This window comes from Pezoporus occidentalis, unplaced genomic scaffold, assembly GCF_034315485.1.
Source record: "Pezoporus occidentalis ecotype Australia unplaced genomic scaffold, CSIRO_AGI_Poc_V1 ctg23, whole genome shotgun sequence".
NCBI lineage: Eukaryota > Metazoa > Chordata > Aves > Psittaciformes > Psittacidae > Pezoporus > Pezoporus occidentalis.
The window spans coordinates 7,645,091-7,672,159 of record NW_026914180.1 but is presented as its reverse complement, the minus strand read 5'-3'; the positions used below and the strand labels follow the sequence as shown (position 1 = coordinate 7,672,159).

The following is a 27,069-nucleotide window of genomic DNA, read 5'->3' as shown; positions in this document are numbered from 1 at the left end:
TTTTATAAAACACAAACAATATGAGAAGAAGTAAACAAAGAGACAGGCTTGTAGTAACAGATGACTGAAACGAACAAGCCTGGCAGATACATGACTTGCCTGAAAAGATTAGGGCTGAAGCCTGGAAGGGATAAGAAAAGGAACAAACTAGAATCAGTTGATATAAAGGAAAGGGAGTATAGGAAAAGCCAGGGAGGAAAAACCTGAGATTCTCTCTGTACAGTATCTACAACACTAGTGTAAGAATTAGACGAAGAACAAAAAATAACAGATTGAGAATCAGAAGAGAAAAATTTACAGACTGTCGGGGGGGGTGCGAAAGAGATCACAAAGGCCAGGAGTGGACTAGAACTGAGAGGTGAAAGAAGATGAAGAAACAGAAATGGAATGGGAAGAAAATAATCATACAATGGAAGGTACAGACAAATTCACCACTTGTTTTCTGACAAACATTTCTGAAGGTGGAGAGGGAGGCTTGCTACCAGCCAACTTCTCAGCAGGAGGCTGAAAACTCAGTTGTGCGAATTGTCACTAAAAAATAGGTAGTGATGATGTAGCCTTTAACCAACGCAATCTCAGGTTTTAAGAGAATAAAAAAACAGCACATTTGCAAAAAGACCACAAGAGCATTTTTTTAACATGAGTGTTTGGTTTAACTGTGGGAACAGATTAGGTGTGGAAAAGAAACTGACTTAGAGCCAAATCAGGCAGTTTCCACAATGCAGAAGCCAAGCCACACAACACAGCTTCCAAAATCCAGCAAGGACAACTGAGCAGAGGCTTTACCATATGACTGCCTGTGTTACTTACTTTGGATCCTCTGACATCACCTTGGAACATATTACCATACGACTGCACTGTCATTAAACAAACAATATTTTTTGCAGATAATACCTGGAATGTTTATCTGTGTGCTCCACTTCAACATTCATGATACCGCTGAGGTGCTGGTTATGCAATGTATTAAGAAGAATGATCCAAACGCACCACATTTTACACTTTTTCAAGTAAGACATTTTCCAATTTTATTTAATAATATTCCATCACTAAAATTAAGCTTGTAAATACACAACAAAGCCACAGCCTTCAATGGCTGAACAGAGCTGACAGATTAACATAGTATATGCCAGAGCCTATAATGACAAGGAGGCAGCCATTTTCTTTGCCTAAGAGTCGAGGAGGATGACACACATTAGTTCTCATTTCTTCTATCAAATAGCTAAGAAAGTGCTGTTTCTGAAAAAATATAAACTCCATCTTTGGCTACAAGTTCAAAACAGTTCTTAAGCTCCTCACAGAAAAGCCACACTAATTACACTACAATATCCAAGGTAAGTATCTCAGCATTACTATATGTTAAATTGAAACAATTCATAAATTGCTGGAAAAAAAATACTCACATTCCAAATTTTCAATATACAGGTTTTCAAACTCCCGCTCTATTTGTCCAAAAAGTTCAAGGAGTGTATTCCGGATGGAAGATGGTAATTTTGAATCCTAGGATGCAAAATACTGGGGTTTATATATTTTTTTTTACATGTATTTTATGTATTTACCCTTCAGTCTTAAACTGGTTTTAACAGTTCTCTCCATCTCCCACCAAGGAGGGAAATTAAAACTACTGCTAGTACAGAACATGAAACAAAAAGCTCTGTGCATCATAAGATTATTCATTTGACATACTCTCTTTAACTGGACAGAATTCAAATCTCCTGTAGGTTTCTTTGACTTTAACTACTGAAAAATTATAAAAGCAAGATACATGTACAACATATCAAAAAAAAAGAAAAAAAAGAAAAAAACTACAGTATAATGTCAATGTGCTTCCAGTTCAACAGGAAATAATACCTTTGGCTGACAAAGTAATGCAGAAGTTGAATATGCATTAAGTTAGGAAGTTTTCATCACAATGCACATTATTATCAAAGCTTAGGACAAACTAACCTTTTAAGAGTATTTTTAACTTCTGCCTACTTTTGCCACTATCTGTAACTGTAAAGAAAACTGCAATTTCCAATTCTTCCCTCTCTGATACTACTAAAGCAGCTCCTCCTCACAAAGTATTTTAAAGCAAATTCAGAGAGGAGGGCTGTTTTTTTTTCCCTTCAGCATAATCAACATAGCAATTCAAAGGCATAAAATCAAGTATGTAATAAAGCCACTAACACAGAATTTGGATGATCTGACCTCAATGCACAGCCTGACCACGAGTTTCTGCTGGCATATTAATTAAATTTTATTCATCTGCCTATAAAACAGAGATCAGCACCATAGTTTCCCTGAACAAATGCATGTCATATGCAAAACAAGTACCTGCTGATTTCTGTTGGGGTTCAAAGTTCTCATTACATCAATGATTTTGTTATCACTGTTAAGCAGCTGTATTCAAAACCTGAGAAACTGCTATGCAAGGAAAGAAGTTACCCAGATATTACCAATATATATCAATATTCATCTGTCAGATATACAGGGAATGAGCCTATCAGCAACATATACTTCCTTTAAAGCAAAAGTTTGTAATTTCAAAATCTTGAAATCATCACCTATGAGCAAAAAAAGAAAACTGAGTCAGCTTCTGCCACAGAACAAAACACTAGTCCAGGTTTAATAATGTTTCAGAAGAAATATTATTAGAATGGAAGTACAAATGTTAGCACAGTACAGCACCCAAATTCGAGTGAACTTCATTATCCAATCAGCAAGTTTAGTGCTGATTATAGCTTGTTTTGTTCTTAAGTGTTTCTGCAAACCCAAATCAAAAGAAATTGGTTCTGTTACTATAAACTGACTGAACCAGAAGGAAGTGTGTGCATACTGTCCATCAGAGGGCAGCATGCACCTTCAATCAAATCAGCCTCTAAGCAACCAGAATTTAATCTCACATTTTGGTTCATAGTGTCGACATGGTTGTCTTCAAAAACAATTAGAAAAGCTTATCATGATCCCGACTTTAAGAGTTATTTCTGAACATCAATTTTGAAGAGCAGAGCAAGAGAAACCACTAATAGCCATGACATAGAGCATGCCTGCCTTTTTTGAAATTCAGTTTTGCATCAGTTTCACAGCTACTTTTAAACTGTGGCACTGTGCTGGAAATAGTGGTACTGTGCTCCTTATGCACCCCCAGGATATTCCTTTTTGCATAGTCTTCCTTGAGACTTGCACTTCTCCCTTGAGACAGTACTTTTGTTCATGAATTTACAGTCAACTAGAATGTGAAATAGATCCTGATTAAAACCAACTTGAACGAAAGAGATTAAACAAGAATACTATACAAAAAAGAAAAAAAAACAAACAAAAACAACACTGAAGTTAGAAGAATTCTTTCTGATTGCATTACCCAATAATTCCACACAGGAAAGTTATGAAAGAAACCAAGTTATCCTACAACTTTCAAAACAGAAAAGGAGATGTTGGAAAGCTTTTCAGTCTACTTCTCAGAGCCTCAAAGCATAAGCAAATCTGAACTTGTCTTAAAGTAACCAGCATAGTGAAACACATCCACTTCCTTTACTCTCTTTAAAACTGGCATTAAATTAGCTTATTAAAATATCATGTAATAATGTTGTCTGTGTATCTGCAAAAGTAGTTCTCTAGATGTCATGTGTTTTACAGCTCCACTGTGAAAGGGCATTAATACTCTATACTTGTTAGAATCTGCCACCAGCAAGGTTAAAGGTCAGCAAAATTAAATAAGATGCTACATAAAACACTTTAAACATTTACATATTACAATATAAGACACTTTGATAAGAAATACTAAAACAGTATAAAATTTTGGTTTACTACAAGAAGCAAGAGCATGCCTTAACCTCCCAGCTGCCATTTCATTCCTTTCCTGAAGTAAGGCTGTAACTAACAGCCCAAATGCACAAAGTTTCCTAGCCAAGTACTTACATTCTCCAACTTCTAGATGACTACAAACGACAACTTGGGCTCTGTTAGTTTCCAGAAAACTAAAACTACTAATCTACTGAACAACAGATTAAATTAAAAAAAAGATTAAAAATAAATCACAACACTGAGAAAACACAAGGTTTTCCCTTCAGAGCATCTGCGAAGTCTAGAAAGTGGGGTTCCTCCTAGCCAAACACTGTTGATATTTCAAACTACCTCTGATGAAAATCAAGTTTTGCATCACTTTTGCCAGGCCTGCATTAACACTGTGTAGTTAATCATTGTGTAGTTAATTTAACAATAGTTTTCACACTGATTTTTACTTATCTCTGGCAGCACTATTTCAAACACTTCTCACAGGAGCTTTACCTACAGTTAATCTCAATATTGTTAGGTGGAACACTCCAAGTGCCTCCAGAATGCATCCACTTACAGACTGACATGATTAAGAAAACTACCAAAGTTTGTGGTTGCTGGTTTTTGCCTTAAGTTTAATGAAGAAGATCACACCTTTGAATCAAATTTAAAGAAAACCCATACCCCCACAAAACACACACACACACACACGCACACAGAAACCCCCCACAAACATTTAAGGTAGTTCATGCCTCTGTCACACAGGCAGTATTTGTTTATATTATGGAAAGGAATGCAGAACAGCACTCCCAGTAATACCTTCCCTATCAGAGGCATAATAACAGATGTTTTGGTTTATTCATATTCTTGGGTTACTACTATTCTAAATTCAAGCTTAAAAGATCAAGAATCAATCTTCAACTTTAAGGTAGTGGAGGAGAGATGCACAGCAAAATAAACGGGCTGTTTCTTTGCATTTCTTCATGGTTTTATCATTCACGTAATACACAAAAGCTGATAAAAAGCTCCACAGGTCTGTACAACTCAAAACACTGTCAATGTCCACATCAATAGCCTCCAGAGACAGCCAGCACTTACAAGCAAGAAAGTCTGCTGTTCCTGCAGCTTTACTGGATGTATTTCATTACTTAAGTCTAATTCATTTCTTTGCATGGAAAACACTCATAAAAAAGTTATGGCAGTTACCCAAGCAGCAGTGTATTATCTTACCTGCCCTTCCAACATGTCTCTTTGCAGTCCTGCCCGTTCTTGCTCGGAACTGTTAGTTCTTCGGATTGAAAGACTGTGTGATTTACGTTTCTGCTTTGCTTGGCGAGCAGATGCACAACTTCCACTTTCTATTGGCATTACTTCAAAAAAACAGCTTCACAGAGGCTCCTATGATAAACTAAGGACAAGCGTTACACATTACAAATTGCCTTGCCAAACTAACCAGAGTTTAAAATTTGTTTTTCTCAAAATACTTAGTTCTCTTAGTTCTTCTAAATTTTGGAGGAGTTCGGGTTGTCATTACAAAAAAGGGATCCCTATTTACTGACAACTATTCTTCAAACAACATTAAAATCAAAACCACATATGCATATACATAAAGTGGAATAACTTTGGCATTTCTTATTCATTAGCTATCAAACCTTCACAAAAGGAAAATAAATTCCATGACCTTGCTCATTTTGGAGAACAGTAGCAGAGGCAGCCCCAAAATGCTTCCAGGAAACAACTACTAGACATACTATAGTTCACTGAAATGCATGCAAAATTAAAACCCAGCTGGAAAATGAAAGCAAACAGACATGATAATTTAGGGACACTGTCAGGTTACAAATGTATTATGCAACATCAAGTGTTAGTATACCAAGTGTAACAGGTGTGCCTGTTTACACATAAACAGAATTAATTTTAATGGAGGAGTTCTCAAAACCACTTTCCACCATTTTTGACAGCTCATGGTTTCACTTTCTTGATAGTAAAAGTGCACATGAATTTAGGAGAATAGTGAAAGTGCACCTGACTTACCAGGCCATTGCTGTTAAATTTTGTCAGCTTGTCAAAGCCACATATGCATTTTAATAACTAGAAACACCTGACAGTATCACCAACTAATATTACCATGCATGATCTACTGCTTTCCTCTGTTTAAGAAAAATCAAATGATTTTTGATTTCTTACATAAATGTGGAGAATACATTCTTCAGCGTCGAAATTTGATTTACTTTTTTTTTTTTAACAAAAGTTTAATTACTGGAATTTATTTCTTACTTACTTAACCCTCATATTCAAAAGGAATTATTTTTAGTTCCAAGGGGTACCAGTTGTTAAACATTTCAAATGGTTTAGGATTGACAACTCAGAATTTTTCAATCAGGAACACTGAAAACAAATAAAATTTAAAAATAAAAATTCATTCTCCAGCATCAATAATTTCTGAAACAATATTTTCAACTTAAAAGAGCTGCAATAGTCTGAAGAGAAATAGGAGAGCAGAGCTGGCAAAGCTAACAAGGCAACTGAGCTTCCTTTTAAATAAGCTTATCAGAGAATATTTAAACCAAACCCAGGGCCACTTCCAATTTAAGATCCGCCAACACACTGGATCTCAAGCTAGGAATGAGCACCACCACTATTAACAAGACTAGGCATTAACCAGGTTAGTGAGTTTGACACAGTATTTTCAGCTTTTTAACACATCATAAAGCCAAGGAAAAACGTATCTTACTAGAAACAAAGTATGCACCATGAATAAAAACATCTTTACATTTTCTTTGGGTTTTTGATACCATGAAATGAAAATTATGAAGATATATAAATTTATATCAAAATGAGATGAGATTTAGTTAAGGTTTTGATGCCCATCCATCTCCAAGTTTGCTCATTAAAAAAAGGTGGTATTTTAATTATCTTTTGGAACACCTGAGTTTCAGTAACCTGACATCAACTCCATAGAGAATCTAAAATAAAATTCAGGTTGCACCAGTTCCATGCACTGCACTGAAATTATTTTGTTCATTTTCTCTGGACTCTTCATAGTCCTCCCCTGCACCTAATCCCATCAGAGCTTTTATGTGTGATTAATCAGTAGTAACTAACTGGATATAGTGACAAATTAAGGACAAAAGAAGAGAAAATCTACCATTGGCTAGTTTCTTATTTGACTAGATTCCTTTTTTCACTGGACTAGATTCCTCTACCAGAGAAAGAGAGAGAGAACGGAAATTAAAATAAAAAATGAAATAACATCCCATAAATAAGTTACTGCCAATTTTCTGGGCTTCACAAAGTATCTTCCTGTTCTTAGACATATGGTCCTTAGAATTAGGAACAGGTTTTCAGCGCTCATCACACTTCTCTTTATTTTCAAAATATGATCAGATCCCAAATGCATGTTTATTCTCCTCACTTCCACCCTTCTTCCTATCTCCCTTGGGAACCACTCTTTCAATGGCTTTCAGTTTACCCTTTTCTGCAGCATTTGGGATCACTTTTTAAGGCCCGAAGCAACAAACACACATAGGTGTGCTAAACAGTTCTGTATCTATACCTACACAGTTACATATAAGCACACTGGTCAGGTAACACTGTTTCATAAAGGCCTGTGTTAAAAGAAAAAAATCATTTCTGATTTCTGCCAGATACGGCTCCTGAGCTGTAGTTACAGAGATGTTGATATGGTTTATGCCTTACCTGGTATTGTTTTAACTACGGTAACTTTTATTTGCCTTCTGCTGCCAAGCCACTTCATTTTAGGGGACTTTACCAAGAAATATTCTTTGCTGGATTGATTCATAAAATCATAGAATTGTTTCAGTTGACAAGAACCTTCAAAGGTCATCTAGTACAACTCTGCTGCAGTGAGGGACATCTTCAAATAGATTGGGTTGCTCAGAGCCTCATTCCAACCTAACCTTGAGTATTTTCAGGAATGGGACATCCATCGCCTCTCTGGGCTATCTGTTCCAGTTATTTTACCACCCTCACTGTAAAATCTAATCTTGTATCTAATCTAAATCTACCCTTTTTTGGTTTAAAAGCATTACCCCATGTCCGTCACTAAAGATCCTGGCAATAAGTCATTATCTTTCTTATAGTAAGTACTAAAAAGACACAGTAAGGTCTCCTCAGGCTGAACAAGACCAAGTCTCTCAGCCTTTCCTCATAGGAGAGGTGCTCCAGCCCTCTGATTTTATTTGTGGCCTCCTCTGGACTCACTCCAACAGGTCCATGTGTCACAGGCCACAACTGACTTTCTAAGGCACAGGTACACTTTGCTACCTCACATCTGATTTTTCATGCCCTGGTATACTCAAGTCCTTCTCTGCAGGGCTGCTCTCAATCCATTCATCCTCCAGTCTACATCGATAGTGGGGACTGCCCTGGCCCAGGTGTAGGACTTTGCATTTGGCCTTGTTGAACTTCATGAGGCTCACATGGGCCCACTCCTCAAAGCCTGTCGAGGCCTCTCTGGATAGTATCCTTTCCCTCCAGTGTGTCAGTGCATCACTCACTATACCACTCAGCATCAATATATTTAGATTTGGCAGCTACACATTCTAGCAAGTAGAATTTAAAGGGACACTGTTGAATGCATGAGATTATATTTTTACACAGTGAAATTCTCACTTTAACTACACAAAAGTTTCTACTTTCACAATTCATAAGCAAACAGGAACAATTAGGTAAGAACCACCACCATTACTCTATTTGGTAGCAGCACTTCACCTGCAGCCAGTGTCATTGACAGTAATCGCACTCTCCTCATGCACCAGCATGACCACATCACTCATGCACTATTCTGGAGAGAGCAAGCATGCACACTCTTCCCCAGGCTCTGCAAGAGGGTGCTGCACACAGCCATAAGCCAAGCTGAAATCAGAGGCAACAAGCAGGCAGGTGCATACAAAGGACAGGAAGGAGAAGCCAGAGGGAACTAGATTCACTGCCTTTAATATTGTTCTGAATTCCACCAAATAGCCTTACAAACTTTCAGTAAGGGAGCAATAATTAAAGAGTTTTTAGAACCAGGACGTAAATTCAGTTTTAAAAGTGACAGTGTCCCTTTAAATATTAACTTAACTTTGACAATTTCAGGGCTATTTTGATGCTAATTGCAACAGTAAGAAGCTACAGGTTTTCCAAGAGCATATTTCACATAACAGATCCTTGGCAATATGATGCTGAAAAAAAAAAAAAAAAAAGTGCTCATTTCTAGCAGTTACCTGATTCCCCTTATTATGTAAGGTTTTCAAACAATGAAAATTACCTGTCCAGTATATCAGTGTCATGTTACATATCCTATGAAAACCATATTAAATATTGATTAGTGAAACAGTCAGTAGCATACAAACCAAAGTCTTTCACATTTTTGAAACTTCTGTAGTTAGAACACACCAGATGACAGGAAAGGGGGATGAGGGAAAACATCAACACAAGTCAAGACTAAGCATCAAATCCCAGCCAAACAAATAAAAGAAAGGCTTCAAAATGACCCACTATGTATTGTTAGTCAGATGTAGGTAATCATAACTTCTGAGTGTTACAAATGGTTTCTGAAAAGTTAAATTCACTTTCCTTCTACTTAGTAATACTGTAAGTCAAATGAAAAATCACCAGTAAGTATGGGAGTCTGGTTTCCTCAACCAAGTACAACCAAGTACACAAAAGCTAAAAAGTAGCAATCAAGAGTAAAAAAGGCTGAAGTACTAAGGGAAAAAAACCAATCAGAAAAAGGGGCAGAGTCTTGTATTACTAAGCTATATTCATTAAGGGTGGCAGTTCACAAGTACTGTATTATTAAAAAGTGTGCTTATGAGACATACTGATTTTTTTGGCTCAATTGCTCTTGAAAACAAGACGTTTGCATAGTGTTTTTCATGCAATGATTTGTCAAAGCCTCAAGAGAACAAATTTCTGACAAAATTAATCAGCAGAAGTAGGGGAAAAAATATGTCCTAGAAAATATCTAGACCACAGGTGACTACTACTTTCTGAATACAAAGATACTTCAGTATTTTGGTTATGCTGTTTAATTAATCTCACAGCATATTTTACAGCACATTAAAGTTCTGCCACCTACCTTTCTGTAGCAGATGTTACTATGTATTCAGTCACAGGAACTATTTCAACAGAGTAACAGTGAAGAGCAGATGTGTAACCGAGTACTGTTCTGTCCAGCTACAACAGAGAAATGGCACCAAAAGTGCACACACACATATCTTACTAGACTTAAAAATCCAGTGCAGCAGTCAACTAATTCTACTTGCCTACTTCTTCTATGCTTGAATATGGAACAAGTAAACTGCTGAAGGAAAGTATTTCTGGGGTATGCATTCTGCTGAAGCCAGGGAGAAAATCTGTTCTAAGAAGTGTCAGAGCACAGAATGTCTACAGTATCGCATTTCCTTTTTTGTTCAGTCAAGATAACACACAAGTCTGTAAAGGGAAAGCACCAGCAAGTTTCAGCAACATCTCTTACCCAAGCTCTCCCTATTCCATTGTGTTCAGAGTTTAGCAATAGTAATACTTACTATTTAAATGACTGTGACAAAAAAAAAAAAAGCATAAAACCCACCTACAACACAGAAACAATTCTTAAATCTCTAAGTCTCAGGTGTTTCAAGCAAAATTTCAGTGCATACTACATAAAAAATAAACGCTTTTTACAATAGTAATTATTGTCCTGTGCAACATTAAAACCTTACAATAAAAAGATGCCAGTTAACATGAGATTTGCTCTTTTTTCAAAAAGCAGGGAGGGAAAGTGGAAAGAAAGGAGAATGATTACAGCTATTAAGTTCTTAATTACATGTAACTCAGTTTGACAGCATTACTCATGAGTTAAAGGAATTTAAGTATCAATATATACCACTACAATCTTCATTCATATGCAAAGAAATCAGACTTAAAGGAGTAAAACTTCTATTTTGAGGTCTTTGGTGAACAATCTGTTTCAAGGATGCTGTACATTCAAGTACCGTTAATTCAATGCAAGCTGTAAGAATACAGCACACCTGAGAAAGATCAGGCCAAACCAACTTCTTTGTAAGACTAGTTGTTTTGCTAAAGATAAATATTTAGGAAACAAAGACATTCCAGATCATCACAGAAGACACTAGAACCACTGATAAGGGTTCTCCAACCTTATGAAATCACTTGAGCATTACAACATTGATTTTTTTTCTAAATTTAGCACAGCATCCTTTCAAACAGAACTGGATGTTCCTCAAAATATAAAAGGGGAAAGCATCCACTACTGAAAAGGCAACAACTTACCCCTGACAGAAAGCATAGTAAAGAAGCTGCACTAATTAATTTTAAGTATGTTATACAGCTGGAAATCAATGATAAAAGCTTTAACACATTAGTAAGGATCTACTCTGAGCAAGCTTCTAACACCAACATCCAGGCATAAGCCAGCCCAGTTTTGCTGCTAGCAAGCTTTGATCTTGCTAGTTCAACTATGTCAGCAAATTCTGTAATGATACAAAAAGCTGTGCAGACCTAGACTACAAAACAGTCTGCTAAGGCAAGAAATGATGCTCTCAACCATACTGACTTATTTCAACTAATATTAAACAACAATAATTATCAAACTTGGATTATTTAACTGTGCTCACTGTTTCAAGTAGCATAAATGGTACAGGGTACAGTATAAGCTTACATTTAACACTAGTTAGTTATGACAGATACATACTATGAGTATATACCGTACCTTATTTTATTAATAGGTGTTGATTAGTTAACTTATTAGAGAGTTCAGTGGATAGCATCAGGTCCTGCTAAATTACTTACACCTGGTTAAATTCTAAAACATGTTTGAAGGCTACTCTATTTCCTTAGCTGTTTCATAGATATTTTACCTCCCATTCCTGTACTAGCAAATCCCTAATAGCCTAGGAATTGTCTGCATGCATGCACAGGTATGCAAATGCAGGACCTGAGGGTGAGGAATCCTAAGGAAGTTGAAGAGCAAAGGCGGTTTAACCAGGTATTTGTTTCAGGAAGCACTGCACCACATTCAGAGGCCAGAATCTTACTGTGCTATTCTCTAAACAGGCATTATTTAGGTAGTTATTACCGATGTACTAGATAAACTTTTATAATGCTTTTATGCAAGCAGAGTGACCTCTAATATCATTGCTGGGAGTATATTAATTGCTAATAAATTAGAATATTTTACTGCTTAAGACATCAACAAAAGCAAGTAACTTTGACACTAACTATAACACATTCAGCAAGGTTTTCTGAAGCACCAAATAAATACAGCACATTCTTGAAGCTTTTCCTCATGTGGCCTACTACAGAGAACCACCAAATCTTTCAACAGCACATGTAATAGCAATGCAAGCACCAAGTCCTACCATTTTCAAACACCAAGACAGTCTCAAAATAGTCAGTATATATTACTCAAGGATGAGAAAATAACAAATCACCCCAGCGTCTAAAGACACCATCACGATTCCTGTCCATTCCTCCGGGGTCATGAACAGGGTACTAATAAACTCTCCCCCCAGAGGTTTGAAGATGTGGTCTCTGGAACAAACCCCTCACCCGGCCTTACAACACAAGCTACTAGTCTTAGCCCCAAGAATGCCATGACATAAAGTCTCATTTCAAACGTATAAAATGCAATACCACTTAACTTCTCCTTACTTGACATATACTAGTTCTGGCTTGCAATTTCTGGATTTTTGTAGGAGTAAGCTCTTTTAAGGCACTATCAGCACACTCACAATGTTTCTCCCATGACTGTACCAACACTCTCAAGCATTTCAGTCCATACAAGAGACTGCATCCTTTAAACAAGTCCTAAATTTAAAAGGCAGTGGAATAGCATGTCTACATTAGAGAGACAGTCTTATCTTAGAATTAGATTTAACATGATCAGACTAGTTTAGGGACAAATGTACACATAAACTACAGGCATTAAAGAAACATACAACAAAACACACACACAAAAAAACATTACTGTGTTCTCTGCCTTAAATTCTTATGTTGGGTTCAGGCACCTTCTCTTAAAATAACTGCCCAAGTCCACAACACACAAAGCTACATTTAAAGTTATTACAACAAGACAGGTTAGGGTTCACACACACACACACACACACACACAAGATCCTATCTAATGTAAACCACGCATTACAAAACATACTTGAGGATTGAGGTTACCAGCTCCCTTTCAAAAACATCACACAAGAAATGCCAGCAGCAGGCTCGGTTGGAAAACAGTTTGAGAAATTTGCTTAAGGAGAATGATACTGCTGTTACGTTGCAAAATGGGTGCCTGAACAACAGACATTTGTATAATTTCAAGGTGTACTCAATGACACTGAATCACTTCAAAGAAGCTGCTCCACCAGTTCTTTACGTAAATCTTCCATGAAATACTGTTATAGAAAGCACACTTTAAAACACCATAACAAAACAAACTTTCACAAGCTGAAAGATGTAACAAGAAGGATAAAGACACACAGAAATTTCTCTTTCCTTGCAAACACCAAGGTGTCCCTGAACAACGGTTCAAGTCGTAACTTGAAAAAGTTTTCCTTGTTTTGCATAAGCACAATCTACTTATTTAATTTCCTTCTGCAAATGGAACCTGACATCCACTCAATCTCTGAAAGCCAGAGCAGACATTAATTCTCTCCTTCAGATTTGTTTTCACAATTTTTAGCTCAGGAAGTTAAATACTGCAAATGGCTTTTTACAGACTTAACTTTTACCCATCTTGGAGCGTTCTGAGCCATGCTCCTGCTGCTGGAGGCCGTATCTACCCTGTCCCAGCACAAACTTCATGTTGTCAGGCAGTTGTGCCCTACTTCAAGGAACATGGGTGTTTCACTTTTACTCCATTTGTACGTATGTCAGAGAATCTGAACTCACATTAGTTACGCACTAGTGTAAGCCAATGAGGTACCACTACACTTGGCTTGTCCTTAGGATACGCGGTAGGACACAAAGTTAGGGACCAGAGTCTCCTCAACAGGAGCCCTTGGTTTCATTTCACTATCTGCAGACCTGCAACCACCCCTACAGCCTCGGGCTGGAAGTGGTTAAAAAACACCCCAAGCAAATAAAGAAAAACACACAAGACAGGAAAACAGTAAGAAGGGCTAATTTTCGGTTATTTAGAGTTCTAAGAGAGAACCCGCAGGTCATTTCATGCGAAATAAACCGGAATAGGACGGGCTGGGAGGGGGTGCCAAGGCAGGAGCCCCGCTTGACGGCACAGGCCTGGCGAGGCGGCGGCACCGCACAGGTCACGCCGCTGCCCCGCTTCCCCCGAGACCCCTTCCCGGGCGTCCCGCCCAGCTCTGCAGCCCGACCCCTCCCTTTCCCCCCCCCGGCCCTCCCGCGCCAGGCCGCGCCCGCAGCCCCGCTGGGGATCCACTGTCCGCGGCGGCGGGGGGCCTGGCTGGGCGGGAAGATGGCGGAGGGTCTGCGCCCCGCTGAGGGGAGCGGGGAAAGGGGAGCGGGGAAAGGGGGGCGCCGAGGCCGCCCGCACTCACCTGTCAGCCACAGCCGGGGCGGCGGGCGGGAAGGGGAAGGGCTGCAGGCAGCGGGGGGGGAAGGAGGAGGAGGAGGGTGGTGGCGGGAGGAGCAGCGACGCGACGCGCCTCTCTGGTGAGGAGCCCCCGGGGCGACATCCGGCGACGGGCGGAAGCGGCCCGCGGCCCCCGCTCGCCGCCATGGCGACGGGGTGGGTAGCGGGAGAGCACTCCCCGCCACCGGCCGAACCTCCCTCACCCCCGGCGGCCGCGAGCGGCTTACGTACGAGGGCTCGGAAGTGGCACCGGGCCAGGGCACGGGCCCCCATGGGACGGCTTGCTTGGTTTGGGATAGGCTCCGTAAGCCCTGATAGATGGGGACCTGGGCACTCGACCTGACGTGTGGCAACGAACACGGACCCTCCACAGAAACAGACCGACAGCACAGCAGCGGGCCGTGCCTGGCTGCGGGAATGGGGGCACCGCCACTTCCCCCTGCTTCAGTGGTTACCTTCCAACCCCTCAGCTCCGAGGCGTTCATTTAATGCTGATACTGAAAAAGCCGAGTTGCATTTCATCCTAACTATTGCCCAAGCGGACCACTGTGGACGGTCAAGGGAGATGAAGCTTTCCTGGAACACTGCTGGAACCCTTATTTTGTAATACAGAATGGCTGGAACATGCCGAATCTGGACTTACTCTGCTTTATCTGCGGGCAGTACGAGAAACAGTGAATCAAAGCTAACCACTACATTCTGCAAGTAGGCTGTTCACTTTGAAGCTTACAACACATTATTGAAATGTGATTAATTCCTTTGCTGATTAATACTTAGAAGAAGCCTTCACCTAAAATTCTCATTCCTCGTAACAGACTGTGAAAGTCAAAAGAGGCCTTTGCCTAATTATTTTTTCTCTCCCTGCAGATTATCTGTCTGCCTCAGAAGAGGTCTGTGAAAAGGACAGAACATGTGCTTCAGAGTGAAGGCTGAAAATAATACATTTTCTTTTCATGTACTTCCCAGCTACAAGTATGCCTGCTGTTCTTTTGTCTTCTTTTTCCTTTCTACCTCATTCTGTACAGTCACGTCTTAATTGTAGCTGTTTTAAGACTAACAAAAATAGCGCTTTACCTATTTACTAGCATCTTTTTCATCACTGAAGGTCATTCTACAAGATAACCAGCCTCACTGCTTCAGAACTTCCCCTCATTTTAGCCTATTCCCCTTCTTTAAAGCCATCAAAAGGGAGCAGAATGAATAAGTGGCTGTAGGAGAGGAAAAGTGAGGAGACAGGACAGGCAAGTGAAGACAGGCAAGAAACAGAACAGACTTGCCTGGGAGGAAGCCCGAACACAACCTGACCAAATGCTACTGTTTGATGTTTTGAATTCACAGAATGGAATCAAAACAAAAAAAATGAACACAGTATTCCGTTTGTGGCCTGACAAGTGTCAAATAGAGTGGGATGATGACCACTGTCTCTCTGTTGGTGATTCCCTTATTGATGTAACCCAGATTGGGGAATTCTTTGCCACAGCAGCACACTGTTCACTCACATTGAGCTTGTGGTCCACCAGGACCCTCAGGTCACTTTCCACAAAATTGCTCCCCAGCCACAAGGTAGATCCCAGCCTGTGCTGTAGGACTGGGCTTTATCTAGGTCCTCCTTGAACTTCATAAGGTTCTTGTTTGCCCACTCTTCCAGTCTACCGAGGTCTTCATGCAGAGTGGCTCTCACTTGGCCTTGTTGAACTTCATGAGGTTGGCACTGGCCCACCTCTCAAGCATGTCAAGGTCCCTCTGGATGGCATCCCTTCCCTCCAGCACGCCAAACACACCACACAGTTTAGTGTCACGAGCAAACTGGGTGATGGCACACTCAATCCTACTGTCCATGTCACCAACAAAGATGTTGAACAGGATCAGTCCCAACACCAACACCTGAGGGACACTTTTCTCTTTGTAGCTGGTACAGTTGCAGTTATCTTAGCCAAGTCACAACTTGAGTCCCCAGCTGTTCTGTTCCTAACTAAACATTTTTTTAGCCTTATTATTCCTACCAAAATTTCTTTACCCTAATATAATTCTACTGTATAATAACAGGTTTTTTGCCCCACCATACTGTACCATAACCTTTCTTTCTCCCTGAAGAAACAGAAAATACTGCATCGAGGAAAGTCAGGGGCTTAAACAACAAACAACTTTTTCTTTGATGCAGGGTGGCCCTGACCTGAAAATTAACAGGCCTTGTATGGATGCAGTTGCTTTTTCATAATGAAAGAACAGCAAGTGGCTGGCCTGTTGCCACTTGAGCCCTGTTACTGGTTTGGTTTTGCCATGGCACTACAAGAGCAATAGGCACTGTGTGATGTATAGAAGCAGGTGCAAAACAAAAGACTGCACTTTCTTTTCACAAACTACTTGTTTTAAAACAACAGGCACAGATAGCCACACAGGAGCATAGGGAGCTTGGGGCAGTACTAGTTTGCCTTTTATCAGCAGCTAAAAAGCTTTTTAAGTAGGCATTTCAGTAAACTGAGTGGCAAAAGTTACTGCACATCACCTTCCAGACCTACTTCTGCATCTGTGGCTGCACTTGAGATGACAAGATACAAGGCTTAGGAAACCAGCAACAGACTAATAGTTGAAAGAATTAAGATTTTACAAACCTGTAAAAGAAACATGAAAAGGCAAAGCACCCTGCCCAGAGCTCAAATCAAAAGAAAAACTTATCTGCTCAAACCAAAAGAAAGACAAAAGAAAAACTTATCTAAGAAAGAAAAGGACTCAAGAGTTACTTCTTCCATACAGAAAACATCCCAGCATCCCCATTCTAAAAGAGTGATTTCCTGTATCATTAATCATTGCTTTATGCTGTACACTTGGAAGTCATCCATCATATCACTTTCCATCATGCTGAAGGTAGCAAAAGTAAATGCAAGTGCAGTATCCTACTTATAGATTTAGCATACATGCATTACATTTTTACTACAAAGCCATCTATCTTCTCTGAAGTGAGCTGAAGCCAACCCGCTTTCCTGAAATAGGCCTTTTAAGAAAGAAGGAGCAAATGAACAACAGCTGATTCATTAGGACAGAAAGCTATTCACCTCCTCATCCAGGCTGTTGTTGTTCTGCATGTAAGTGGATTACTTAAATGTTTCTTGAAGAGCTGTGGCTTCAGGGCAGGAGCAGACATCCAGGAAGAATTTTTCATAGAGACCAGGAATAAGTATAGCTCTATAGATGATGGAAGGATGAACTAGAAGTCTTTAATATCAGGAAAAGTGAAGAGGAAGCTTAAAAAAGAGGTGGGTTGGTTGTGAAAAGTGGGGGAAAGTCCTTAATTTTGCTTAGCAAAGCTGAAAACTGAGAAGAGATGTGTCTCAAGAGACTGTGTGTTGTAGGCTGGGGTCAAACCCCTGGTTTCTTCAGCATATATTTTATACTGCTTTACTGTCTTATTTAATTTGCTGAATAATTAAAGCATTTAGCTCTAGTTTGGTGGGGGTCATGTTTTCTTTACCTTAGTAGAGAGCAAAATTCTGTCAGTGATTTGCAACTGGCTGGATTTTCAGGTGAAATGAGAGATTTTATAGTGGTGGTTAAGACTGCTTTTCCCTTGTTAGTAGGGTGTTTAGAAACAGTTGGCAGAGTTCAGGGGATGCATAAATTAAATCAAGATTTAAAGGCATGTATATGTCACTTCAGGCATGCCTCTGTTTATGTGGGGTGAAGTAAAAGTTCTGAGGTTTCAGTGAAATGCATACCATTACAAAAATGAGGCTGCTTTATCTTCAACACAAAGAACTTCACTGAAGGAACAGGGCAAGTCTGGAGGGGAGTGAGAGAAACAATGATGCAGGTGACAAAGCACATAATCCTGAAAGTGCCTTTGGTTAAAGGCTTGGGTGATTTCTCCCTTGTCTGTTTTGTGAAAAGGGGTTATTTTGTCTCTCTCATCTTTTTTGGCTGCTCTTCTACCTCTCATTAACCACCAGCACTTTATGTCAGACATGTTGCTCATCGTGTTGCTCCAGGAGAAGTGCTTTGTCCGTGCAAGACAGGAGCTATAGTTTTTTTCTGAAAGGTTCTAAAGTGCCTGTAGAGAAGTTCTCAATACTTATTACTAGGAAGAAGAAAAAGATTATTTTTTTCTTTAACCCATTACCTATGGGGATGTTTTTCTGGTATCACTCCACTGTGTAGTCTGAATGTCACTGTGTACATCTGCTCATCGCTGTATGTCATACATCACCTGTGCCCCGTGTGCAGACCCCATTTCTGTCTTTTAGGGTAGAAATTTCTATTCCAACAGGGCTTCACTCTCAGGAGGGCTTGTTAACTTTATTGTCTTCATATGAAATGCTGGTTTGTATCTCCATCTCAGTAGCTTAAAGATCTGGGGTAGATTTGTGTCCCTTACATTTGGTTACACTGGATCAGTAAAAGTAGTGAGTGATCGATAATGGTGAAGGATGTTATCAGTAGTTCTACAGAGCTCAATATCCACTTACTGTGTTTTCATGATCAATATTGACTCAGGATAAAAAGTAACTATTTCAGCCCTTTCTGAGAGTGCATGTTAGTTATTACTAATGTGCTTGTGATAATATTACACTTGTAATATGTTAATGAATAACACAACATTAATGGTTTTATGTTTTCTATAGTTATAGGGATATACAGCAGCTGGCATGTTGGTTGGTTTTGGTTGTTTGGGGTTTTTTTTTCACTTCTGATGCTCCCTGCTGGTTTCGGGTGGCTTTCACTCAAACCACCTCCTGCCATTTATCAAGTTTTGCAGAGGGAAACTCCATTTGTAGGACATTAACTGTCAGTTTGAACATTTTGTTTTGCTAACCGTATCTAAATGAAAGGCCATCTGTCCCTTTCACAGGAAAACTCAAGACAGACCAAAATGCTGGAATGTGAACTGGGAGGCAATCAGAAAGAGTGATACACCCAAGACAACATGGGAGACATCGTTTCTAGGCCTTTTGTGGACTCCCAACAATAAATCCAAATCTGCAGAAGGCAATAAACTGGCAAAAGAAGTCTTACTCCAAACATACTCCATTATGGTGGTGTGAAGTTTCTACAGAGATATTGATGTTCCTCTGCCTTTAGACCAGGCACCTGATGCATTTCTAGACACACATATTGGAGAGGCTCACCTTGGCATCTTGCCTGTGCTTGGTTCCCATCTAGAAACTGGGCGTTTCTTTCTCTGTCCCTTAAAAACAAGTTTGGCAATTTCAGAGCTTGGCTAACAGGGTTTTTTTCTATGAACTGTAGCTGTCAGCAAAGGAAGGGAGACCACTGTTCCACCTTGAAGAGTGCCACAAGCTGTGATCTGTGCGGCACACACTTACCCTCTGATTCTATGGGCCCTGCCACAGGGCAAAGAAAAACAACCAAATGTGCTACCGAAACTGCGAAAAAGCCCTGTGACTCAAGTCTTGTGGTTAGGGTACCTGCCTAAAAGAATGCTCCCAGACCCGAGTATAAATTCGATCCAGAAGCTGTTTGCCACAAGCAAGGTACACTTGTAGGAGCTGGCACTGTGGTGCAGCCTTTAGGTTTTCCTGCACGGGTATAAAGACAGTAGGCAGCGCTCAGTGTTAAAAACTCTTAAACCTCTCACTGCCAGGAGAAGATAAAGGCTCTTTTCATCTTCACAAGCTGTTGCAGCGCGGCTTGCCCCCAGATGAAGGCCTGGGGTCCACTCTCCTGCAGTGCGGTACCTATCTGGCCCGTACCGCCCTACATCCATCCTCGCCCCATCCGCCTTGGCGTGCCCCAGCACGGCGTAGCCCTGCCACGACTGAGCCTTGGCTCTGTGTCAGAAGGTCCACCCCGAACCGCGGCTCGGCACCACAGCCCATACCCTCCTCCCATCCTGACGGAAATGGCTGCGCCCGGCTGGCCACAGCCCGATTAGGCTTCCCCGCTCCCATTGGCTAGCTCGCCGCTATTCTCTCTTCCTATTGGTCAGTGTCTCTACCCGGCTGTGTTGCAGTTGGCTGCGCCCTTCCGTCACTGTTAAGTCTCTCCTCCCGGGCAGGCTGCACCGCGGTGGGGCGATGGTGCGATGCGGTGACGTTGTAGTGGTGGGGCGCCGCCATTGGCGGGAGCGGAGTGGCGAGCCATGTGGCGCGTGCTGAGCCGGGCCGGAGCCGTGGCCGTGGCCGTGGCCCACCGCAGGGCTGCCGGGCCTCTAGCGTGGAGCTGCCGCCGACGGGTGTGCGGCCGACACCAGACCCTCGCGTCCGCAGCCGGCCTGCGTGGGGGGAAGGCCCTGGCCCAGAGGTGACAGTGGGGGGAGAGAGAGAAGGCGACTGCTGAGGGACGGGGCGGGGCTGGGCTGAGCAGGAGCGGGGCAGCTGCGGAGGGACGGGGCCCGGCGGGGGGGGGACAACGGAGGCAGAGGGCGGTGGGAGCTGGCTGCAGCGTGGACAGGGGCCGCGAGGGCAGGGTTTGGGGGTGTTTTGGAGCGCCTGGTCAGGGAAGCCTTGTTGCTTAGTTCTTACTGATGGGGGGAAACCGGTTGTGCGCACGACGTGTGGCACTATAAATGTAGCGCAGGGTCAGTGTGCAGGACGTGCGTAGGCTGTGGGGTTAGGCGAGGTGAGCTCTGTGCTGGATCAAGCTTGGAGTTGGATTTCCTGCACTACCACCCTCTCAAAGCGTTATATTTGATACAGCTATTCAGCAGCAGCTGCTGCAGGGCTTTCAGAGAAGTGAAAAAGATCTTGTAAGCACCTGTCAAATGTGTGATTGGTATTGTGAACTGGAAGTTTCAGCAATCTAAAAGCATGTAGATCCCCCAAAATACAGTTGGTGCACAATGTCAGAAAACCTAGCCATTTGATTGTTTCTCCTACTTCGTCCAGAACCTTATGGATGTTGTTAGTACTGAGTGACTCTTCGTTCTGTTGTTTTTATTTACAGTAGAACGTGTGCCACCATCACAATGCCTGAGGTAAGCACAGACCACCTGGATGAGCAGCAGGTGCAGCTCTTGGCAGAGATGTGCATCCTGATTGACGAAAATGATAATAAGATTGGAGCAGATACCAAGAAAAACTGCCACTTGAATGAGAACATTGATAAAGGTACGGCTTAATTGAGCCTTCTGCTTGAACAGTTAAGTTGAATGAGTGTTTTCAGAAATCCAGTCATGATTACATTAACAGGTTGATCGAACCAGAGCAAGTGCTTCCTCACACCCCCCCCTCCTCCCCCAGCGTGCAGTATCTAATTTTATAAGTACTGCAGTATGGAGAAACACACAATGGCAGGCAGTAGCAAAGGAGAGAAATGTGTCATTGTGGGTATAAGCTGCATATCTCTATAAATACTTCTGAATCCCATTTTGGTGATAAAAATCCTATTGTCCTGTTATTATGCTATTATGGATACCTGATTCTATGTAGCTTTTCCTAAAGAATGCCACTGAGTTCTTTTCAAGTAGAAGAGGCTTTGATTTTTAAGTTCTTCACACAGAGTTCTGTTTCAAGTACTGCTAACAGAAAAGATTTTTGTTGGTGTCATTCTAATTGATTGTGGATTTTATTTGAGGTTGGTCAGATTCATGAATCTCCCATAGTAGTGTGTGACCTCCTTTTTTGTACTCGGGGAAAACATCTTCCTGAAGAGTGAGGAATGGAGCTTTGAGCAGTCTGGTCTAGTGGAAGGTGTCTCTGCCCATGGCAGGGGGTTGGAACTGGATGGGCTTCAAGGTCCCTTCCAGCCCAAACCATTCTGTGATTCTATGAATAACAAACTCAAAAGGGGCAGAAAAAAGCAAAATTTCACTTAAGTGAGCCTATCTTCCAGTGTACTTTTGCAATTCATGAAGTGTCTTAAAATTCCATACAGGTTTTCTTAGGAATTTGAGTCATCTCTTTTTGATAATAAATTTTTGGTTACTGAACCTTCCTTCAAAGCTTGCCCAAACATGAGTGTTCAGAATGGCAAACTGACCAAGTTTAGAAGAACTCTTCTGTTGCAGTTGTTCTTAACACTTCTCTAATTTCATAATGTTTGCATAAGCCCCTAAATAATAACTCTGAAGTTTTTTATCAAATCCTTGGTTTTTAACAAGTGAGTTTTTAATTAGATTACTCCAAAATGAGGCTGTTCTAAGCTCTTGAAATAACTCCGTATGTTTTTTCTCTCCTCTGTTAAACAGCTCTCCGTGTTTTGTTTTTCTGTTTTCAGGTCTACTGCACCGAGCTTTCAGTGTTTTCTTATTCAATACAGAAAATAAACTGTTACTACAGCAGAGGTCAAGTGCAAAAATTACATTTCCAGGTTAGTACTAAAGCAGACTGTATTTATCAAAATGTTCTATTTAAAAAAATATGCCGGCCTAATCTTACAGTGTAACTCATTTTAGGTATTAGAATTTACTGCTTCAGAGGGGAGGTACTTCTAAATACTCCCCTTGTATTGATGTTGAAAGATGTACGTACCTTGTGGATGATGTAAGACAATGAGAACGGTAGCTTATTGCTATATACGTTCTTAGGAAATGATTGTTCCCTGACATGGTTGATCCTGTTTATGCAAGCACGGAATTTGTGTTGTTTACCTTCTCTGCTGCAAGATTTATTTCATGGAGCTGCAGGAATTGCTCTGGTAGCTGTGGAGAGTGTTCTCATTCCACTGGTAAAGAAACGTAGGTGATAGGTAGCAGAGCCCTGCTGCTTGGAAACACTGTCTTCACCAGCACTTTTTTAACTGTAGAAGAAGTGAGACTGTGTGGCCAGGCAATCTTTGAGACTCCTGAACCCCTACGATTGAATGCAGATGGAGAGACATAAAAATAATGAAAGAAAAATAGCTTACACGAGATGTGTTAGAGGAAGCACAAAGCTGTTTCAGAATTTTGGGAGGAAAATGAATACAAGTGTTTCTAACCCTCTCCTGGAAGAGAGACCTCGTTTTCTTTCCTTGACTGCTAGCTACTGAAAATGCTGCTGAGTAGTCTGTAGGTAACCTGGCTCTACTTTAGATGCTTTTTAGCTGGACTGCTACAGATAAAAGGTTGGCCAATCACAGCTATTCTACATAACTGAAAAGTAATTTTTCATATACTTGAAACAGAATACACAGGATGTGTCCTTTAAACACAAGCATAAACTGTGTATTTACTTCTACTTACAGGCAGCTGCTCTTGAAGCTCTAGGAATATTTCCAGTGTTCTGTTGCCTATAAACTCCCCAAAGTAATTTTAATTGTCATTTGCAGGGTAAACAAGGCTTTCATAAACATACTTTCTAAGTAGGTTTTGTCATGGGTATGAGAATGCATGTCTCCGTGTGAATCAAACTAACCTGCAGTGTACTTGTAGAGGCAAATTTTGTTGCAAAATAGGTGAAGTATGAGGTGAAAACACCCTCCTTCCTCTCGTACCCTTCTCTGCAAAAGAGAAACAGTTGTGATGCATTGAATAACTGCTCTACGTCTGGGGGGGGGGGGGGTTTTGTGTTTTGTTTGGTTTTTGGTTTTGTGTTTGGTTTGGGGTTTTGGTGGTTTTGTTGTTTGTTTCTTTTTTTCCCCAATACTTTGTGTGTCAAAAATGTACTGATCGAAACTTCTTGCAGATTGCTTTACCAACACTTGTTGCAGTCATCCTCTAAGCCATCCATTGGAACTGGAAGAAAATAATGCCATTGGCGTTCGGAGAGCAGCACAGAGACGACTCAAAGCAGAGTTAGGAATTCCCATGGATCAGGTAACAGAAGAAGGGAGGAACAGGAATTCTTGCCAATTTACAGACTAACTGTATCTGGCAGCCAGGGTCAGCCTGAAACCTAAGAACAGGCTTAACTTCGGAGATACAGAGAACTCAGTGAACTTCATCTATGTTCCAGGGTCTCAAAAGTTCATCTCAGTAATTGGTATTTTAGAATATTCCAGTGCTCAGACTGAGCATGAGCCAAAAAGTAAATCAGGCTGTGATGGAGGACTGCGTTGCTTCATGTCTAGCCTGTGTTTTCCAGCTGGGCAGGCCGTTCTGCTTGCCCAGGGGAAAGCAAAAATGACACCCTTCCTCTAGGACAGCAGCAGAGTGCTGCACACTTTTGGTAGGACTGCTGCTCCTGGAGGGCATCACTGTTAATGTGCTGCCAAGAGCCATGTACAAGCCTCTCTGCAATCCCAGGTTTCCAATGGGAAGTAGTGTGGCCTTTGCACTCGGTGTTTGTTCCAGCCTGTTTGTTTGTACAGCCTGCTTCTCGTACCTTCCTTTCTGGTGGCAGATCGGGAGCGCACAGAGAGCAGGGTGCAGCTGCCCGAACTATGATCCTGGTCCATATCTCTTCCCAGGTTTTGTAACTTTACATTTGTGCCCTGGGACACAGGAGGAGCAGCGCGCGACTGGGAAACATAATGCAGTGGTGGTCCCCAGAATTAATTACCCAGTCTGCCACTTGCCCAGATCCCTGGTAGATGAGGGTGTGCATGGTCTGTCATTAGATGAGGGCGTGCATGGTCTGTCATATGCAGTTCTGGCCCTAGCTTTAGAATGTCTTTCCCTTGGGAGGTAGAGGGTAGGTGCAAGCAGTTGTATTCTATTGATGATTCACGTCTGGCAGAAGTTATTTAGAACTTCATGTATAGAATCACAGAATGATCAAAGTTGGAAAGGACCTCAAGATCATCTGGTTCCAACCACCCTGCCAGTAACTCTTTGTGAAGTACATTGCAGTTGTACGCCTGGGGGAAAAATAGTGTTTAAGGAAGCAGGTAACAGCTGGGAGTTCTACTGCCATGCCTAGCAGTGCAAGTGTTCCAGTTTGGCACTGGCTCTGACAAGTGTTTCGGCTGCAGGTGACTCCAGAAGAAATCCAGTACCTGACACGGATTCACTACAAGGCCAAGTCCGATGGGATCTGGGGAGAACATGAGATAGACTACATCTTATTTGTACAGAAGGATGTAACTCTTAATCCTGACCCTAATGAGATCCAAAGCCACTGCTACGTGACGCAGAAGGAACTGAAACAGCTCTTGGACAAAGCTTCCAGGGATGAAGTTAAGATTACTCCGTGGTTTAAACTCATTGCAGAGGCTTTTCTTTTTAAGTGGTGGGATAACTTGCATAACTTGAACAAATTCATTGATCATGAGAAAATACACCGAATGTAACTGGGGAAAAGGATGCTGAAGGCTGGCAGTGATGTGCTCTCATTGACACGATGGTAGCTCGTGACTCAGTTACTGTCTGCAGAAAACTTGGAGCATGTTTAGTAATGTGTTCTCATACAGAGATGGTTATAGCCAATGTTTTTTTTTCCTGTCTTCACCTTTTGTCCCCCAGCCCTGTTTCTCTTGGGAGTGTTACCATTGATCTCATGTAAAATGGGTAGTGGCAACATAAGAAACATCTGGGCTCATTCTTCTCCACTACCTGATGTGATACGTAAGATCCTCAGCCTGAGTGTGTCGACTTTGCTCTTGCTCCGTTGCACAACTCCACACCCTGTCCTGCTCCTCCAGTGGGCCTGGCCCCTATGCAGCAGCAGTGACACACGGAGGCAAGCTCTGCACTGATGCTGAGCAGATAGGTTGCCTGAAGAAAAACCCAATTAATTCAAATTAATCAGGATGACTTTAATTGCAGAAAGCAAGTCTCTTCAGCTAGTGTACTCTATAATTAACTGAGCACATAAAAGCTTAAGTAATTGGATTGTCTGTGTGGATAGTTTCACTTTGAAGTGCTGCAATATATGTCATAGCTTTAGATAATAACCCAAACACCCCCTCTGCCCAATGTTGTTTTTTTTTCCCCACCAACCTTTTCTGGTCAGTTTATGGCTAGATACTGGACATGCCTTAAAAAAAGAGGAGGGGTGTTAACTGTAGCACACACAAACAGTACTTGTCTAACACAGGAATTAAATGGCTTTTCTCCAATTTTCAGAAAACAAAGGCATCCTGACAGGAGTTTTTTTTTCATACAGCATCTACTGTAATGGTCACTTCCAGACAGCTCAAACTCCTTATACTCCAAAATTCAAGATGAACTACTTGTGGGCTTACATCAGGTCTTGATTTTGGTTCACCAGAAGTTCCACCATGGTGCAAGAGCTAATCTTTTTTGATCTTGATGTCAAGGCTTTATAAAGTAAAAGGCTTTATAAAGTAAGACATATAATGTAGGGTGTCTCAATTTGAGTTAATTATTCTTGGGCTTCGTGGTTTATTTATCAATTGTGATGTCTTCTGTTAGCGGATAGCTCAACATATATCTCTGAAGTTAACTTCTCCCAGAGGTGTCTTGCTGGAACAGTATGCCTTCCATACCATTTCTTGCTGTGTATAAAACAGTTGTAACTAGTCTGTGTTTGGTTTGAGGTAAAACTCCTTTCTCCCAGAGGTTAACATGCTCTTTTGTGTCCCAGTCGTGACTGCAGCACTGAAGCTTCCCATGTGCCAGCATCTCCCAGTTTTCAACACTTAGAGGTTTTTGTTAGAGCAAAGGTGGTTGTATGTGGGTGAGGGAACAGTGATGCAGTATAACCACTCAATTATTAATTCAGTGCAATCAGCCACATTACCCAAGTAATGCATTAGAGTACTTTTCAAATACTTAAAATACATTATCTTAAAGACTGTCATTAAAATACCTAAGATAAACTTTGGACTTGTTTTCTTTCTGAACTCTTCTTACCTTGTTGTATTTTAATAGTGACAACAATAATAATTTAAGGATTCTTGCTGTTTTGTTTTTAACATCCCATTTCACTGGATTCCCACTTAAATCTCTGCATTTTAAGTGTAGTGTTCAGGAAGCATATTTATAA

The 27,069-nt window shown here is 41.1% G+C and overlaps 2 protein-coding genes and 1 long non-coding RNA gene across 7 annotated transcripts in view; 2 read left to right on the top strand and 1 right to left on the bottom strand.

Moving 5' to 3' along the window:
- The window catches only part of WDR37 (WD repeat domain 37), a 42,103-nt gene extending 27,722 nt beyond the window's left edge, over positions 1-14,381 (bottom strand). Inside the window, exons 1-4 of one of the 3 annotated variants that reach the window (XM_062621527.1) lie at positions 14,274-14,381; positions 9,029-9,060; positions 4,984-5,161; positions 1,401-1,497 (exon numbers count right to left, since the gene is read on the bottom strand). In XM_062621527.1, coding sequence (XP_062477511.1) covers positions 1,401-1,497; positions 4,984-5,121 — 235 coding nt within the window. In that variant the 5' untranslated portion in view covers positions 5,122-5,161; positions 9,029-9,060; positions 14,274-14,381. Of the gene's footprint in view, positions 1-1,400; positions 1,498-4,983; positions 5,162-9,028; positions 9,439-14,273 lie in introns of those variants that run through there. The other 2 variants (XM_062621529.1, XM_062621526.1) reach the window with 2 other exon arrangements.
- Positions 14,382-14,470: 89 nt separating this feature from the next.
- On the top strand, positions 14,471-19,321 carry LOC134165103 (uncharacterized). Its single transcript, XR_009965369.1, has 2 exons — positions 14,471-15,280; positions 19,152-19,321. It is a non-coding gene; the product is annotated as an uncharacterized LOC134165103 (long non-coding RNA).
- Positions 19,322-20,387: 1,066 nt separating this feature from the next.
- IDI1 (isopentenyl-diphosphate delta isomerase 1) lies at positions 20,388-26,408 on the top strand. Of its 3 annotated transcripts, none has more exons than XM_062621530.1 (5): positions 20,388-20,563; positions 21,206-21,369; positions 22,478-22,570; positions 23,866-23,996; positions 25,094-26,408. In XM_062621530.1, the coding sequence occupies exons 1-5, from the start codon at positions 20,403-20,405 to the stop codon at positions 25,409-25,411; spliced, it is 867 nt and encodes a 288-aa protein (XP_062477514.1). In that variant the 5' UTR covers positions 20,388-20,402; the 3' UTR covers positions 25,412-26,408. The 3 variants fall into 3 exon arrangements, with proteins under 3 accessions (XP_062477514.1, XP_062477515.1, XP_062477516.1); XM_062621531.1 differs by having other exon boundaries at positions 20,483-20,563; positions 21,209-21,369; XM_062621532.1 differs by lacking the exon at positions 20,388-20,563 and adding an exon at positions 20,679-20,687 and having other exon boundaries at positions 21,209-21,369.
- The last annotated feature ends 661 nt before the right edge of the window (positions 26,409-27,069 follow it).